This window comes from Guillardia theta, assembly GCF_000315625.1.
Source record: "Guillardia theta CCMP2712 unplaced genomic scaffold GUITHscaffold_151, whole genome shotgun sequence".
Classification (NCBI taxonomy): Eukaryota; class Cryptophyceae; order Pyrenomonadales; family Geminigeraceae; genus Guillardia; species Guillardia theta.
In genome coordinates, this window is record NW_005434523.1 from 111,618 (window position 1) to 127,001 (window position 15,384).

The following is a 15,384-nucleotide window of genomic DNA, read 5'->3' on the forward strand; positions in this document are numbered from 1 at the left end:
TAGAGGAGAGGAGAGGGGAGGTGAAGAAAGATGAAATGAGGGGAGCAAAGAGGGGAGCAAAGGAGAGGGAAGACAGAAGAGGTGAGCAATTCAGAGCAGAGCGGAGGGGATGGGAGGGGAGGAGAGGGGAGGAGAGGGGAGGGGAGGAGGAGGAGGAGAAGGAATGTGGCAGGAAGCGATAGTTGAGACGGAAACAGGATTAAGGCTTGTTTACTAGAGGCAGAGATGACGATAACGATTCTAGTGCACCACAATCTCGTGCAGTACATCAGTTGTCGACAAGGTGGTGGAAACCGAAGTGGAGGCAGGATGAGCAGGAGGGGCAGGCGCAGGGGCAGGGCAAGGGTAGGGGAAGGCTCAGGCGCAGCAGCAGGGGCAGGGGCAGGGGCAGGAGCAGGAGCAGGAGCAGGAGCAGGAGCAGGAGCAGGAGCAGGGGCAGGAGAAGGAGCAGGAGCAGGAGCAGGGGCAGTAGAAGTATTCATTCTTTCATTTTGTTGATGATCATGTGCAACAAGGTGTTCAAGATCGACTTCGTGACAGCGTTCTCTTCCCACTTGTTGCAGTCTCTCTCATACCAAACTCTCTTGGACTTCTTCTCCTTCACTCTCCTCATCCCTTCTCCCTTCCCCGCAGTGTACCAGTAATGTATGCCGTCCTCCGTGCCGTCGGGTCTTGGAAGGGAGATGGAATGAGCGTCTAAGACAGGAATGCTGTAGAAAGTCGAAGTCATCACTTTGATGATGATGATGATTAGAAAGATGTTTTGAAGGTGCAAAGAGAGATGGAGATTGGATTGCAATTATAACAGAATAAGAAAGTTTTTGACATGTTAATGCCCACTCTGAAGGAATACAACTCAAAGCATAGATCACTCATGATCAAACAACTCACAATAGCATTCATCTCATTCGCTCAAAACACTTCAATGCTTCACAACACGACAGAAGAACTTGCCTGTGCTTTCTTGCCAGCGATGTGAAGACTTCATTCGCAAGAAAAACCCTTACTTGTGTCATTGATTCTACTGTCCCTCTTGTTGTAAGATTGGAATTAGAACATCTCGTTACAGGACTAACAAGGGATGATCGCAACCTGTAACTAGGAGTAGCTTCTTCGTTCTTGTAGATGATGAAAGTGGAAGAATCTGCAGTCATGTAGATCACTTTACAAGGTGAAAATTTCTGCTGTCAAAGTGTAAAACAAGCACCTTTGCATGAATGGACAAGGTTTTCAAAGATATGCTCGCCGCACTCTTGCAACAGATGGAAGGAATTCTCCAAACTCTCCCAGAACCCAATGGAAAGCACGAGAATCTCTCGATGCGATGAGAAAGGCTTTCGGCAGTATCCGTTCCTTTCCAGCCACTTCACGAGGTAAGTTATCATGGCCTGTTTGTAAGACAACATGTAAGAAACAATGTTTGTACCTACAACATCAACATTATGCCTCAAACTTACATGACATCGAAAACTCTCTCCTGATGCTTCCAGACTGAACTCACCCCAAACGCTGCCTGTTTGCATTGTCACCGCAGCACGGACATCATGAAATAAACAACTTGTTGTCGGTTTGAACAAATGTGTCACTGAAATTCACTCGCTCATTCAAGTGTGAACAAATATGTCACTCGTTTTCATTCACTCATATTCATTCGACTTGATAGTTTGAGAACATTCATCCGTTCAAGCTTGAAGGAGTACGAGCAACAACATTCACAGGTTCTCAACAAATCAACATGCTCCACAGAAACATGGTATACCTGTCACAAACACATAATCCAGAGCTGCATTGCAAGCTTCCGACATGAAGGAAACCTCCATCCTCCTGCTCTGATACTCAATGTTGACATCCCTGTCAACGAAGTCGATCGCTCCCCTGCACAAGTTTGCTCCATTGCTCACGTTGCAGACAGAGAGGAGGGAGTAGTACAATCCTCTCATTCTGGACGTGCCGGCAAGGCCGATACGATCAATGAAGATGCTTGTTGTCTTCAAGCGATGATTGTCATGGTTGTACTGATGTAGATAGTTGTGTTTCTTATATTGATGTAGGTTGTTGTTGTCAGTGTTCTGGTTGTTGTATTCCTTGTGATCATGATTTCTCATATCGTCGTCGTTATTGCTGCTGCTGCTGCTGCTGCTGCTGCTGCTGCTGCTCCTTTCGATGTCGTCACATGCTCTATGAACAACATCACTACCGCCTTCCAGTCCACCGCATTGCTCTCGATTCATCATGGCAAATTGCTCTATAGATTCGCCAAGGTTCAAGTACCGACAAGTAGCAGAAATCCACTCGAAAATCTCAACAGTGTCGTTGACTGCAATGGAAGAAATCTCTTCAAACGATCTCACAGGCAGAGTTGTCTTGTGATGTCTATCAAGATCCCATATCAACCACTACAAACAACGGCAGTTAGCACCAACGGCGCTGATAAAATCTCATCCTCCACTACTTGCATCATAAACGCAATCATCGAGGTCCTCTAAAACTCTCACTCCTGCTCCTCCCCCTCTTCTTCTGCTCCTTCCCCTGTCCTTGTGCTCGTGCGCTTCCCGCTGCTGCTGCTGCTCCTCCTCCTCCTCCTCCTTCTCCTCCTCCTCCTCCTGATCCTCCTGATCCTCGTTGTCATCCGTCTGCAGCTCTCGAAGCCGAGAAGAATGAGGTGGAGAAGTGGGATGAAGGAGGGAGAAGAAAACAGGAAGCATCAGGAGCCGAAGCAAGGAGCAAGGAGCTAGGAGCAAGTACAGGTGCAAGGAGTAAGAGCAGGTGCAGGTGCAAGGAGTATGAGAAGGTGCAAGGACATATCTTACCTGTCCATAAACAATCTGCGAGAGAGAGATATTGTCGTAATTTACAACTGCAAGAAAACATAAATCAGCAAGTCATCAACTCAGTGGATGGAGGCCATCATCATCACCACCTCCTCCACCACCATTTACAGTCATCATCATCATCATCATCATCGTCATAATGATATCTATCTATCATCAACAACATCATCATCATCACTCCTCCTCCTCCTCCTCCTTCTCCTCCTACTCCCACTTCTACTCCTACTCCAACTCATCCTGTTCCTGCCCCTGACAGTGCCCCTGCCCCTGACCCTGCCCCCGGTCCTCTCCTGCTCCTCTCCTGCTTCTGCTCCTGCTCCTGTGGCTCCTCCTGCTCCTCCTCCGTCCTCACCAATCGGGAATCCGCCTGTCAGCAACCTAGATTCCGTTGATAAAGGTTGCAAACTCCAACCTTGCTTCCACGCCTCATGGTGAGGAGTCAGGATCCAAACTCCATCTTCATCCCCATGACAAACGTTCTCAATGCTATCACGATTGTGTTTGTTGTCATGGCAGAAATCGACTAGTTGAAAGACATGGACTACGAAAGGACGGGAGCTGTAAGGTAGACGATGGTTCATACACCCTTCGGCAATGAGATGAATCTGAATCAAATCCTCCATGCATGGGATATGATCAGCCTCGAGGTAAGAGATCTGAGAATAGCAAGGCGTGTGTCAATGAACAAACAACACCGAGATATCTTTCAGCATGCCAGGTTCATCACCTGTGGGAATCGAAGGAGCGGCTTCAGAAATCCTGAAAACCTTATTCTTGCACTCGACTGGAGATGATAATAACATCTCATCTCAGAGTAATCCTGTACCTCCACTTTCAGAGATACTGTCCTGCTGAGCTGAGAAATATCTGCAAAGACCGTGACCCTAATCTCTTCTCTTCTCAACTCGACGATGTCGCCCGAGAAGATCTTGTGAGGGACAAAACTTTCCATCTCCACGATGGTTCGGTTCCGGAAACTTTCAAACTGCTGCAGGTCAAACGGGATCAGCCGTTGTGGGCCTGACAAGGAAGACCGTTGAGCTGGTTCACTGTGAGACGAGAGTTCCATCAGGGAACTATCCAGAAACAACATGGGGAGCTGACCCGGAAACGTTCGCGATCATCGATGTCGAGCGGTCGAGCACCTCGTCATCGGCTGCTCCTCCCCCTGCTCCTGCTCCTTCTCCTGCCCCTGCCCCTGCTTCTACTCCTGCTCCTGCCCCTTCCCCTGCCCCTGCCCCTGCCCCTGCCCCTGCTCCTGCACCTGCTCCTGCCCCTGCTCCTGCTCCTGCTCCTGCCCCTGCCCCTGCCCCTGCCCCTGCCCCTGCCCCCCTCCCTCTCCTGCTCCTGCTCCTGCTCCTGCTCCTCCCCCCTCTCTCCCTCCCCTCTGGTAAAATCGCTCCTCAACGAGCAACCTCTCCTCGTCTGCGCAAAGTCTTCAGCGCCTCCTCCTCCACTTCAGATCCTCGTCACCTTGGTACCTGTGGAATGGGAAACGACAGGAAGCGGAGGAGACGCAGACAGCGAGCTGACTTTTCCCAGCTCGCCCCTCGAAGTGGAGGGAGCCCCCTCGGTCCCCAGCTCGTCGCCGCCTCTGGTGGAGACCCTGAGTGCTGCCTCCTGACCTCCGACAATCTTGACTTCTCAGCTCCACCATGTACGAGCACTGCAAGTCCGCCAGTTCGCTCACTGAGACTGTCACGAACCACTCCCCCTGCTTGTCGTGCTCCCATGATCGCAGGTTTGACGCTTCTCTTGCACCTATCTCACTGATTGAGATATTGACCCAGCGGTCAGCAATGACCAGGCTCCGGAAGTCATGGTTGGAAACGAGATGCTGGTCGTTTCTCCTCCATCTCTTCTCCCGGCATTCCGGCTCACCGCTCAGGCACCTGACGTGATAAAACGTCGATCGAGACTGAGAGCAGGCAGTTTGTGTTTCCTCATCCAAGGTCGACATGTCCAACACATGCTCTCCAAAGGTTGATTCGTCAACGACACTGGGCAGCACCTGCAAGAGGAAAGTCATCCATCTACATCAAGTCGCCACCAGCGCCCGATACCTCCTCGAACGCCAACACAGAATCCTTCTCCTACTCCCCTTCCTCCTACTCCACTCCCTCCTACTCCTCTCCCTCCTACTCCTCTTCCCCCTATTCCTCTTCCTGCTACTCCTCTCCCCCTATTCCTCTTCCTGCTACTCCTCTCCCTCCTACTCCTCTCCCTCCTACTCCTCTTCCCCCTACTCCTCTCCCCCCTACTCTTCCTCCTACTCCTCTCCCTCCTACTCCTCTTCCCCCTACTCCTCTTCCCCCTACTCCTTTTCCTCCTACTCCTCTTCCTCCTTCAACATCACCATCACTATATGATCCATTGTCATCATGATCTTCACCATCTCCATCTCCATCATCATCTTCTCTCTCGCATTCCCATCATCATCTCCCTATTCACCTCCAACATCCCATTATCATCTCATCGCCACCATGGTCATGATCATCATCAGTACCATCAGCAGCAGCAACAACAACGGCACATACCAGGTCCAACGTCGCTGTACAAGTCGACGCAACAAAGTGAAACTGTCTATCGTCAAAGACGAGAAGAAACTTCCTTTCTTTGCAAGCATTCCCCTCTGCAACGTAAAACCTTATCGCCAGACCTCCATCACGCCAGACAGGCCCAGCTTTGTCGTCGTCAACATCTGACCTCACATAGATGCTGCTGTTGAGAGGCTGGATGATTACGATCTCACTCTCTGAACATACCGCAATGACGTGCTTGACAAGTGCCACATGATACGTCGAGAGGAGGAGGAGGAACGCCCACGTATACATTCAAACTTCTCTCCTCTCTTCCAAACCTCAGAAGCCTCTCCGCAAGGGAGACCTCGTTGGATCAATCTCCGATCCTCTTGCTCATCACTTCCAGTGGGCGGTGGTTGATGTTGCGATCACATGTTGACGGATCCTTCAAAGCAGCGTCATGGAAGGTGGAGTACAGCCATCTTGATTGTACATCTACATCATCACTCCTCCTCCTCCTCCTCCACCTCCTCCTCCTCCTCCTCCTCCTCTCCTACTGTCCCGCTCCCCGACAGGCTCTAAGGCCTAACCCTTGATTGTCCTCGTACTGATCTATTACTTAACTTTGAGTAAAGGACGGCTCTACCTCAGTGACGGTGATGCACGGACAGTCTGCCACCGGCCGTGACCGGGTCGGGCCCGCCCCCCGGTCACTGAAACTTAGGCGGAAGCAGGGCCGGGACGCCTTCTGGCCGATTTCACCCGATTTAACTTTGAGTAAAGATACCCGATTTGGTTGGGGACCACTTTGTCACGGCAGTGCACCGTGCCAGAAATAAGTTCAGGATGAATTTGGCCTACGGCACACCGATTCGGATGTTCCCCACTCCGCCCTGCCCGTTGGAGGGGCGGAGTGTACCATAGTGGATCTCAACGGTAGAGTTCTGGTATCTAAGTACTCAAAGTTAAAAGGCTCAATCTGCCCTGGTCTAATTTTACTGCTCCCCGACTCCTTCGAACGGTCTCCCCGAGTCTACATTTTTAGTCACTCACTAGGGAACAGCGAGGGGCAGCAACTATCAATTAGTGCAAAAGTGCTCGCTGACCTCTTGACTGCCCGAGTCCCTAGCCGAGGGTCTGCGGTCGTTCGCAAGGGGTCGCAAGGTAAGGGGATAGGTAGTAAAAGGGGCAATTGCCAGCAACTTTCAGACCGGGTACTTGTGGGTAAAAGGGGGGGTAGAAGGGTTATCCCCGCCTCCTTCAGACGCCTTTATATGTCGGAAAGCGCACAGGAATTTTTGCCCCGTTAATAAGTCCCTTTATTCGATCCTCCATCTCGTCCCAGCCTCCATCCTCCTCCCTTCTGCCCTCCTCTAAGCCAGCCGCACCCTCGTTCCTTTCCATGGTGCCTCCTCCCTCCCTCTCTACCCTTCCATCCTCCTTCTCTGTCTCCCTCGTCAACCTCTCCTCCTCGATATCCTCCTCCCGCAGCCCTTCACCTTCCTTCAAGCTCTCCCCCTCCCAGCAAGCGTACTGCGACGCTCTCCCGCCCCAGCCCTCCTCCTGCTCCTCCTCTCCCTCCTGGACGTCCTCAGGCCCCGCCGCCAAGCCCGGCAAGGCTGTTCGCGTCCAGTCCGACGGCACGCAGCTCATGCGCGCTGTCATGGAGGCGAGGAAGCTCGCGGCAGGACGCGGTGGAGCGACCAAGCGACCAGCGATGGCATCCGAGAAGCGCTGGACAGAGCTGGAGAGCTTCGGAGGGTCATGGGAGGACGTGACGGCAGGGATGGAGGGGCTGCTGAGGGGAGGAGAAGCATAAAGAGGGAGACCTGCGAGGGAGAGCTCAAGCTCTACTTAAGCATGCCATGATATGTGAGCACAAGACAAAGACGCTAGCTAGCGTATAGGAATGAGACCTGAATGGCCGATGGATGCATGATATCGGTATGAATAGATCGCTAGGGTGATAGTAGCCTGTCTTCTACCTCCCTTCTCCCCGCCCTCTCATTCTCCTCCCCCTCCCTGCAACCCTACACAAGTGCGGTGCTATCGGCGTGAGATGTGATAGGAGGTGAGGTAGGATTCTCATTCGAGAGGGAATAAACGACTTGATATTCACTTCAACGATACATAGCATCATGCCTTGTTTGGTACATCATCGCAAACACTCTTGGGATCATCACATTCCTAAGTTCAACGCCTTGGAAACTACTGTAGCTCCCGCATGAACTTCGAGATTGGCTGGATTCACGACTAATCAGTTGTCAACTTTATTGATGATCATCAGTGCTCAGTTTGAAGTCGATAGTGATTTGACCACCGAGATGACGGGCGGTCAGTCAGGGACCAACAGTGAGATACACTCTAGCTAGCGAAGCTACAACGGCCAATGGTCAAAACCTCGAAATCACGACGACTCGTCCCGTCAGGTAGCCAACATGAGCGTTTTCGTATCTCAAGGCTGCAATGTTGTACAATTCATCTGTAAGGTCCGTGGGAGTCACGCTCAGGGTAGGGGTGTGATTTCCCTATCAAACGGGGGGGTGGGGTCCTATGACCTGTAAGGCAGACACTGGTGGGTAGTAAAACTGAATGCAAACTTCGGTGATGGGGTACTTTTCGGTTAAAAAAATGGGGGGGTAGTAGGGTGATCTGCCCCCTTCCCCAACACATCGATCATCGCCTTCACGCCTTGTTCCTCCTCCTCCTACTGCTTCCTTCCTCCTACTCCTTCCTTCTGTCCTCCCTGAAGTAGCCAGCTACAGCCTCGTCCCTTTCCATGGCTCTTGCTTCCCCATCCTCCTCCCCTCCTCCTTCCTTCACTATCTCCCTCGTCAACGATTCTTCGTCCCGCCCCCCACCTTCCTTCAAGCTCTCCCCCTCCCAGCAAGCGTACTGCGACACTCTCTCGCCCTCCTCTCCCTCCTGGACGTCCTCAGGCCCCGCCGCCAAGCCCGGCAAGGGTGTTCGCGTCCAGTCCGACGGCACGCAGCTCATGCGTGCTGTGATGGAGGCGAGGAAGCTCGCGGCAGGACGCGGCGGAGCGACAAGACGACCAGCGATGGCATCCGAGAAGCGCTGGACAGAGCTGGAGAGCTTCGGGGGGTCATGGGAGGACGTGACGGCAGGGATGGAGGGGCTGCTGAGGGGAGGAGAAGCATAAGGGGGAGATCTTGTTTATCCGTGTGCACAGCTCCGCATTGTCCACCCATAGCGAGCCTGTCAAGTCAGAAGTGATCGTGCCCGGGTCCAAAGGTGCATGCCAAGTGCCGGGTGCGATCTCTGTAACAAGAAACACAATCCTCTACCCCCCTCTTCCAGGGTCGCCCCATGCTCCTCGACGGTACTGCTGTCGCTGCTTCTGTTTCAAGAGACTCTGCGGGCCCTCAGTCACTAGACTACGATATCAGCGTGAGATGTGATAGGAGGTGAGGTAGGATGCTCACTGGAGAGGGAATAAACGACTTGATGTTCACTTGACTAACTTCACTCTGAACACACCCTCTCTGACACTGGCATCCTGCCGGAGCAGAGCAGGTGACGACCACAAGTCTTCTACATAACAATGTCGTAAGGATGGAGTTGTAGAGGCCTACATAGTCAGCATTCTCCTACGATTTCCCATGGCACCTCAGCTTGACTCAACAGGACTCGCAAATGAAACACAAAGCCTCGCAAAGGACTAGTCTAGCGGGTTAGCCTAGACCTTTCCGTCTTAAATCGGAGGATAATTACCCTGGTCGCCCGACGCGTTCCACCGGCCACTGTCCTAGTAAAGAGACTGAACCAAAGCTCAGGCGCAGGATGCTGACATCCCCGTGTTTGTGTGTGACTTCCTGACATCCGATGTGCTACTTCAGAAACTCGTGATGTTGCAAACACAAGGCGGAAGCAGGACCCCTCTTGCGAAGCTGATGATGCTTACACGTGACCGTGATAGCCTGCTGGCAGCAATGAGGGTGCGGTCCCTAGTGCAGCTCCTCAGATCGTCCTCATTGGTTGCATCCTCGATGCTGAGCGAAGGACGTGGTACTCCTATCAGGCCTGCCATACAACTTCTTCCCATGAGCTTGACGGTTCAACGGTTCCTTGATCCGAGCATGGCACCATTGGCGGCTGTGACCCCCAACTATGATATCAGGATCCTTGAAGCCGGGGTCTGCTCTCCCTTGCCTTATCCGCACGACTAATAATCTACATCTTAACCCTTTGCGTAAAGAGCGAGTAAATCGAATCATGATCCGTCTCCAGGCGCCGGGCATCGGATGACTCGCAGACACGGTGGCATCCGACAGCAAGTCATCATCCGAGTTCGGGCCCGTAGCCCGGGCTCAGGCTCGGACTCCGGGAGTTCCCCGGGCGGCGGCTCCCGCAGCGCGGCCACCGTGGCCACGGTGGCCCGGCGGCCGGGCCGCCGTCCGACGCCGATGATCGCGGCCCGGGCCCGGGCTCGGAGCCGCTCCGCCCGGGGCCCCGCCGGGCCGGGCGGTCGCGACCGTACCGCGCGGCAGCCTGGCCGCGTGCTCCGCCGCCAGGGGGGCCGCGAGCCGCAACGAAACTTGACGCTTTAGTGTTGTAAACCGTTGAACGAAACGATGTGTACATTGGAAACAAGATCCGATCATCGTGTCGTAAAGCTGTGTACCACATAACTATCAGTCAAAGCACGATGACTAATAAGTTGTACTCGGTCAAGTTGGGCCGGGCCGGCGGAATCTGAGTTGAGACTCTTTGTGAGTCTTAGGGGCTGTAAACTTGCCATGATGGTTCGAAAGGTACCGGTCCTTTTCTCTTTCTTGAGAGGGGTGTCAGTTTGATCGGCCCGAACATCGGAAGAGCAATACCCCACCCGGCAAAGTCCAAGGAATTTCTGGGAGAAGCAGGGGTACTATCGGGTACAGTGACGGATAAGACCGGATTACCTGTACATACACTTGTACCCCAAGGAACCGATCCAAGGAGGGGCCATGCAAGCTCCGGCTGCTCCCCTCCCTCCCCCTCACTCCTTCTCTGTCTCCCATATCAACCTCTCCTTCTCCTCTTCCCCTCCTCCCTCCTCTTCGGCCCGGCCCTGCCCCTCGTTCAAGCTCTCCCCCTCCCAGAAAGCCTATTGCAACGCTCTCTCCCTCCCGCCCCTCTCCCACCTTCCCTCCCCCTCAGCAGCCCCTCCGTCCCTGCCGTCACGTCCTCCCATGACCCCCCAAAGCTCTCCCATCCTGTCCAGCTCAGGTCGGATCCCGTCGCTGGCCGCCTTGTCGCTCCACCGCGTCCTGCCGCGAGCTTCCTCGCCTCCATGACAGCGCGCATGAGCTGCGTGCCGTCGGACTGGACGCGCAAAGCGTTGCCAGGCTTGGCTGCATGGCCCGGGGAGGAGGAAGAGGAGGGGAGAGGAGCAGGAGAGTGCGAGAAAGGAGGTATACATCATCGCTCAGACTAGGCTCTTTCTATAAATCACGCAACTCAACGGAGCTCTTTTCAAAATAGCTTCTTCCAAGGTGGAGCTTGCTCACCACAGCCGAGCCTCGCGACAGCAGCTGCTACCATGGTACGCATCGGAACCCAAGTTTCCATCAGTAGACGTCTGCAACCTGTAAAGCTTCGGGGTGTGATTGTGTGTTGCGTTGCTACCTGATGTCTTGAAAGAAGCACACAGAAGATAGCGACTGCGTGAGGCTTGTTGACTTCCAAAGGACCAAGGAAACAACAAGAATCCTATTATATCACACATTCTTCCTCTGCTTCCCATGGAATTTACCACAAGTCAGCATCAAGTCGTTTAACCTCACATCTGTTTACTTTGGTAATCTGTTAGAACAAAATCTCGACTGCCGGTGACCTGTTGGACCCTCTGCCTACAGCACTGCTGCTGACATCAGTCGTCGCGTGGATCCTCCTCCAGCATCGTCTTTCAGCTTGTGCCGCCATTTTTGCTTGTGCGTGCGAGCGTGCAGACGTCGTTGCAGCCGCCAGTCTCCACCCCTTGATGCTCCCGATAGAAGAGGGGTAGCTTCATCACGATGGGTTGGAACTCCAAATCTGCGATGGAATTCAGCATCAAATTACAGGTGCTCAAGGGACAATTGAAATCTTGTCGGAGTATTCTTCTTTCTGGAGTTCAACATTCTTTCTCATCTACAGCGAACGCACAAGGTACCTCCGCTGGATCGCACACAAAGGTGAAGTGTAGTGATGTCGAGTTTACCAGCTATGCTAGATCAGCGTGGTGTAATACAATATGAGGAGAGAACAGACCCTTCTAGCTGAAGACGCTGATCGTTACATAGGCTAAGGGAAGGACTCGGGGTAGTGCTCCTTGCTTCACGAGCACCATCTCATGGAGAGTCTTCTCAGCGACTTTGTTGACTCAAAGCTAACGATTTTCTTACAGGGCTGCCCCTACCGTCAGAGTCTAGCAGAGCATAGTCACAGTGCAGTTACAGCTGATTGAAACCGGCTCTCTCCAGATGCAAGCCTGACTTAGCTGCAACAGAAAGGCAGTGTAGTGTATACTGATGGCTACTTGGCTGTGAGCTCTACTCTGACAACAGAACAAGGCACTGCCAGATATCTAGGACCCGTGGTGTGGCACTGTTCTGAGGATAGGAGTACCACATCCCTCGCTCATCGAGGATGCAACCGCTGATGATGAAATGAAGAGCTGCACCTTCCTAGGGACCCCATTAAGGTCTGTGAACTTTCAACAAGTCCATCATGTGGATTTTGATGCTCTTGAATCTCGAGCAGTCTGGTCCGAAAGTTTTCTCAGAGGCCATTCATTGGGTTGTACTGAGGCGGGCTGTCAGTGAAGACTTACAATGCGTCACTCACATCCGGGCCGGCGTCTTTCGTCCGTAACGGCCCCGGGCCGGCCCGTAAGGCTCCGGGGCGAGTACCGTCAGGCTCCCGGAGTCGCAGCGGGGACCGAACTGCAAGCTAGCACCGACTGAGTCCCTCAGGCGCTCCTCCGGGCGCTCAGGCTGCGACCTGTCCTGCGACTGACGAGGGGAGGTGCCTGTAGTAAAGATCGGAGTACATTTAAAGCCTCTCAGCGGTCTCCGAAGAGGTCGGACGAGGTACGGTACTACTGAGAAGTACGCAAGAGTACCAGAGGGTACGGGGCCAGTACAACTTCAGGTACGGCTAAATTAAGTCAACTCGATTATAATCAACTTTTCTGTAAGACTCTTCGTGGTCCTTTACGACAGCACGTCCCTGGAATTCAAGGGAGGGCCAACCATAGTCCTCCTCCTCTGCCCCCCCCCACCACCGCCTGCTTCTCCTTCCTGCTTCTCCTCTTCCAGCCTCGTCCTCCACCACCACCACCACCGCCGCCGCCGCCTGCTTTTCCTTCCTCCTCCTCCAGCCTCCTCCTGCTTCTCCTCCTCCTCCTGCTCCTCCAGCCTCCCCCTCCTCTTCTCTGTCCCCTCCTCCTCCTGCTCCTCTACCTTCTCCACCACCTGCTTCTCCTTCCTTCTCCTGCTCCTCCTGCTCCTCCTGCTCCTCCTGCTCCTCCTCTCTGTCCCCTCCTGCTCCTCGTCCTCTACAACCACTACTACCACTACAACCACTACCACCGCGCGATCAGTTTCATCCATGCCGCCTCCACTCTCCTCGTGTTCTCCCTCCCCGCCCTCCTTCTCTATCTCCCTCGTCGACCTCTCCTTCTCTTCCTCGTGCCGACCTGAGCTGGACTGGATGGGAGATCTTCGGGGGGTCATGGGAGGACGTGACGACAGGGACGGAGCGGCTGCTGAGGGGAGGAAAAGGCGGAGAGGAGGAGGAGAGCTCTAGGAAAAGGGCGAAATGAAAGGCAGACGGAGCTTGACAGCCGGTAGAGGGGAAGAAAATAAGGGGGGACGACGTATCATTTCAGCTTTGAACCGCTCGCGTACATCCCCTGCTGTTATGGTTTGCGGTGTAAGCTACCAATTCATATCTTGCTCGATGGCTTTCTTCTCATCGCCTCCTGATTGAATCCTGATGTTGATATTCATCTCTCCTTCCATGGCAAATTTCATAGATAAAACTTTGTGTGTATCGTCTCCTCCTCCTCTTCCTCGCATCTCCACGTCCACCAATCATCATATCCCTCTCCACCATCTCCATCTCCATCTTCATCTCCATCTCCATCTCCATCTTCATCATACTTTGATGATACCTTAGTCAGGATATCAGCTTCCATTATCATTTTCTCTTTCTCGATCTCAAACCTCTATGAAACTTCGGACGAACTAGGCCCAGTACGACCGAAGAACCTTGTCAACTAAGTTCGTAACACTCACTGTCCGCTACTATAGTCGCTCAGTAGCGCGGCGGTCACATGATCGGAATAATCACTCTGCTGCATCCTTCCGCTGAGCACACTGAAGAATACCGTATACCTCTCACTCTACTGCATTACTCTACCTGTACTCTATGATGTACTCTGAAGTATACCGAATACTTGCATCCGACTCTGAAGTAGCAGCAGGAGCAGCAGCAGGAGAGCTCCATGTAGTGTATATAGCGTCAATGAAGTACCAACTCAACCATCTCCTCCCTATGCTCACAGTCTCCGGGCCTTGCTTCTCCTCCTCGCTCTCCCCTCCGCTTACGATCCTGAGCCCGGAGGGGCGATGACGGGCCTCCGCTCATCCAGCGCCTCCTCTGCCATCTCATCCTACCTCACACCCTCCTCACCCCGACGCCGTCGCCTTCCCTCCCTCCCCCTCCTCCGCATCGCGCTGCATGACCTTGTCTCCTCCCTTCCGCCCTCTCTCTCCCTCCTTCTTCTTCTCCTCCTCCCGCTCTCCTCCCGCTCTCCTCCGACGCATGTCTCGGACATATCAGCAATTTATTCCTCGCCTACACCTTGCACGTACTCCCTCCTCTACTCTACATCGCCTCCTCTCCTCGTCCTCTCCTCCTGGGCGTCTTGGCCGGCTTTACTCCCTCCCTCCTCCCTCCTCCAGCAGCCCTTCCGTCGCCGCCGTCACGTCCTCCCACGACCTCCTGTGGCTCTTCTCCCCCGCCCACACCGCCTTCCCCCGCCTAGCCGCGATCCTCCTCCTCGCCTCCGTCACTTCGCGCATGAGCTCTGTCCCGTCTGACTGGACGCGCAGAGCCTTGCCGGGCTTGGCGGCGGGGCCCTGGAAAGGGGAAGAAGAGCACATGCACGAAGAGGAGCGATGCAGGGGCCAGCGTGCGTCGCAGTAGGCTTGCTGGGAGGGGGAGAGCTTGAAGACGGGGGCAGGGCGAGAGGAGGAGAAGGAGAGGTCGACGAGGGAGATAGACAAGGAGGAGGGGGGAGGCATGAGCATACAGAGACGCGGAGGAGCGGGAGGACGAGGATGAGGATAAGGACGAGAACGAGATGTATCCGCCAAGACCTCTGGGAGGATACAAGGATACAGTTATGATGGTTTCCACCCAAACATTGCGTGTTGAGATCCTTGCACATTGACCGCACCGGTATCCGTGACCACGATACAAGATGGGACTTTGCGCCTCGTGTCAGCTTCGGAGAGCATATCTGCTCTAAAACACTTGTACCGGCTCGACCAGTAACTCCGAGCATATCGCACCTGTCCAGATGGTTCGAACGCAACTCTCCGTGGGGAGTATGGCTCTGACTGTCAGAAATGCAACCCCTCGTCGGGCTCATGGTCCACTGGTATCCGAGACCACCTCGCTTCAGAGCTTACCAGTCGCAGGCGTTGCCTGTCAAAACGCAGCTCCTCGTCGGGGATACCCCTCCCCAAACGTTGCGTACTGAGACCTTCCCTCCCTACTTTACCCCACAGCCCCTCCCCTCCCTCCCACGCTTCCCTCCCCACATCCACGACCATCCCCTCTTCATTCCCTCCTCCTCCCTGGACGTCTCCCTCTCCTACCCCCTCCCTTCTCATGACCTCTGCCGCCCTCCTCCCCGCCGACCCCAACCGTCAGACAAGCCTCCATGCCTCGCCTCCCTGGACTCCTCGTCCCTGCCGCCCGTCCCTGCCGCCTCCCCGAGGGCTCCCCGACCTCCCCGTCCATCTCCCCCGCCGGCC

At 54.1% G+C, this 15,384-nt stretch overlaps 4 protein-coding genes across 4 annotated transcripts; 2 read left to right on the forward strand and 2 right to left on the reverse strand.

Moving 5' to 3' along the window:
• Positions 1 to 478: 478 nt before the first annotated feature.
• On the reverse strand, positions 479 to 2,105 carry GUITHDRAFT_147364 (hypothetical protein; the record flags this gene model as incomplete). Its single annotated transcript, XM_005821167.1, has 5 exons — positions 479 to 710; positions 1,093 to 1,144; positions 1,208 to 1,388; positions 1,458 to 1,513; positions 1,760 to 2,105. 5 exons carry the CDS (start codon positions 2,103 to 2,105, stop codon positions 479 to 481), a joined length of 867 nt encoding a protein of 288 aa, XP_005821224.1.
• Positions 2,106 to 5,212: 3,107 nt separating this feature from the next.
• GUITHDRAFT_147365 (hypothetical protein) lies at positions 5,213 to 5,536 on the forward strand (the record flags this gene model as incomplete). The annotated part of the gene is made up of 1 exon (XM_005821168.1): positions 5,213 to 5,536. One exon carries the CDS (start codon positions 5,213 to 5,215, stop codon positions 5,534 to 5,536), a length of 324 nt encoding a protein of 107 aa, XP_005821225.1.
• A 1,219-nt stretch (positions 5,537 to 6,755) lies between these two features.
• GUITHDRAFT_147366 (hypothetical protein) lies at positions 6,756 to 7,172 on the forward strand (the record flags this gene model as incomplete). The annotated part of the gene is made up of 1 exon (XM_005821169.1): positions 6,756 to 7,172. One exon carries the CDS (start codon positions 6,756 to 6,758, stop codon positions 7,170 to 7,172), a length of 417 nt encoding a protein of 138 aa, XP_005821226.1.
• A 7,105-nt stretch (positions 7,173 to 14,277) lies between these two features.
• Positions 14,278 to 14,652, reverse strand: GUITHDRAFT_119596 (hypothetical protein; the record flags this gene model as incomplete). Its single annotated transcript, XM_005821170.1, has 1 exon — positions 14,278 to 14,652. One exon carries the CDS (start codon positions 14,650 to 14,652, stop codon positions 14,278 to 14,280), a length of 375 nt encoding a protein of 124 aa, XP_005821227.1.
• Between the last annotated feature and the right edge of the window lie 732 nt (positions 14,653 to 15,384).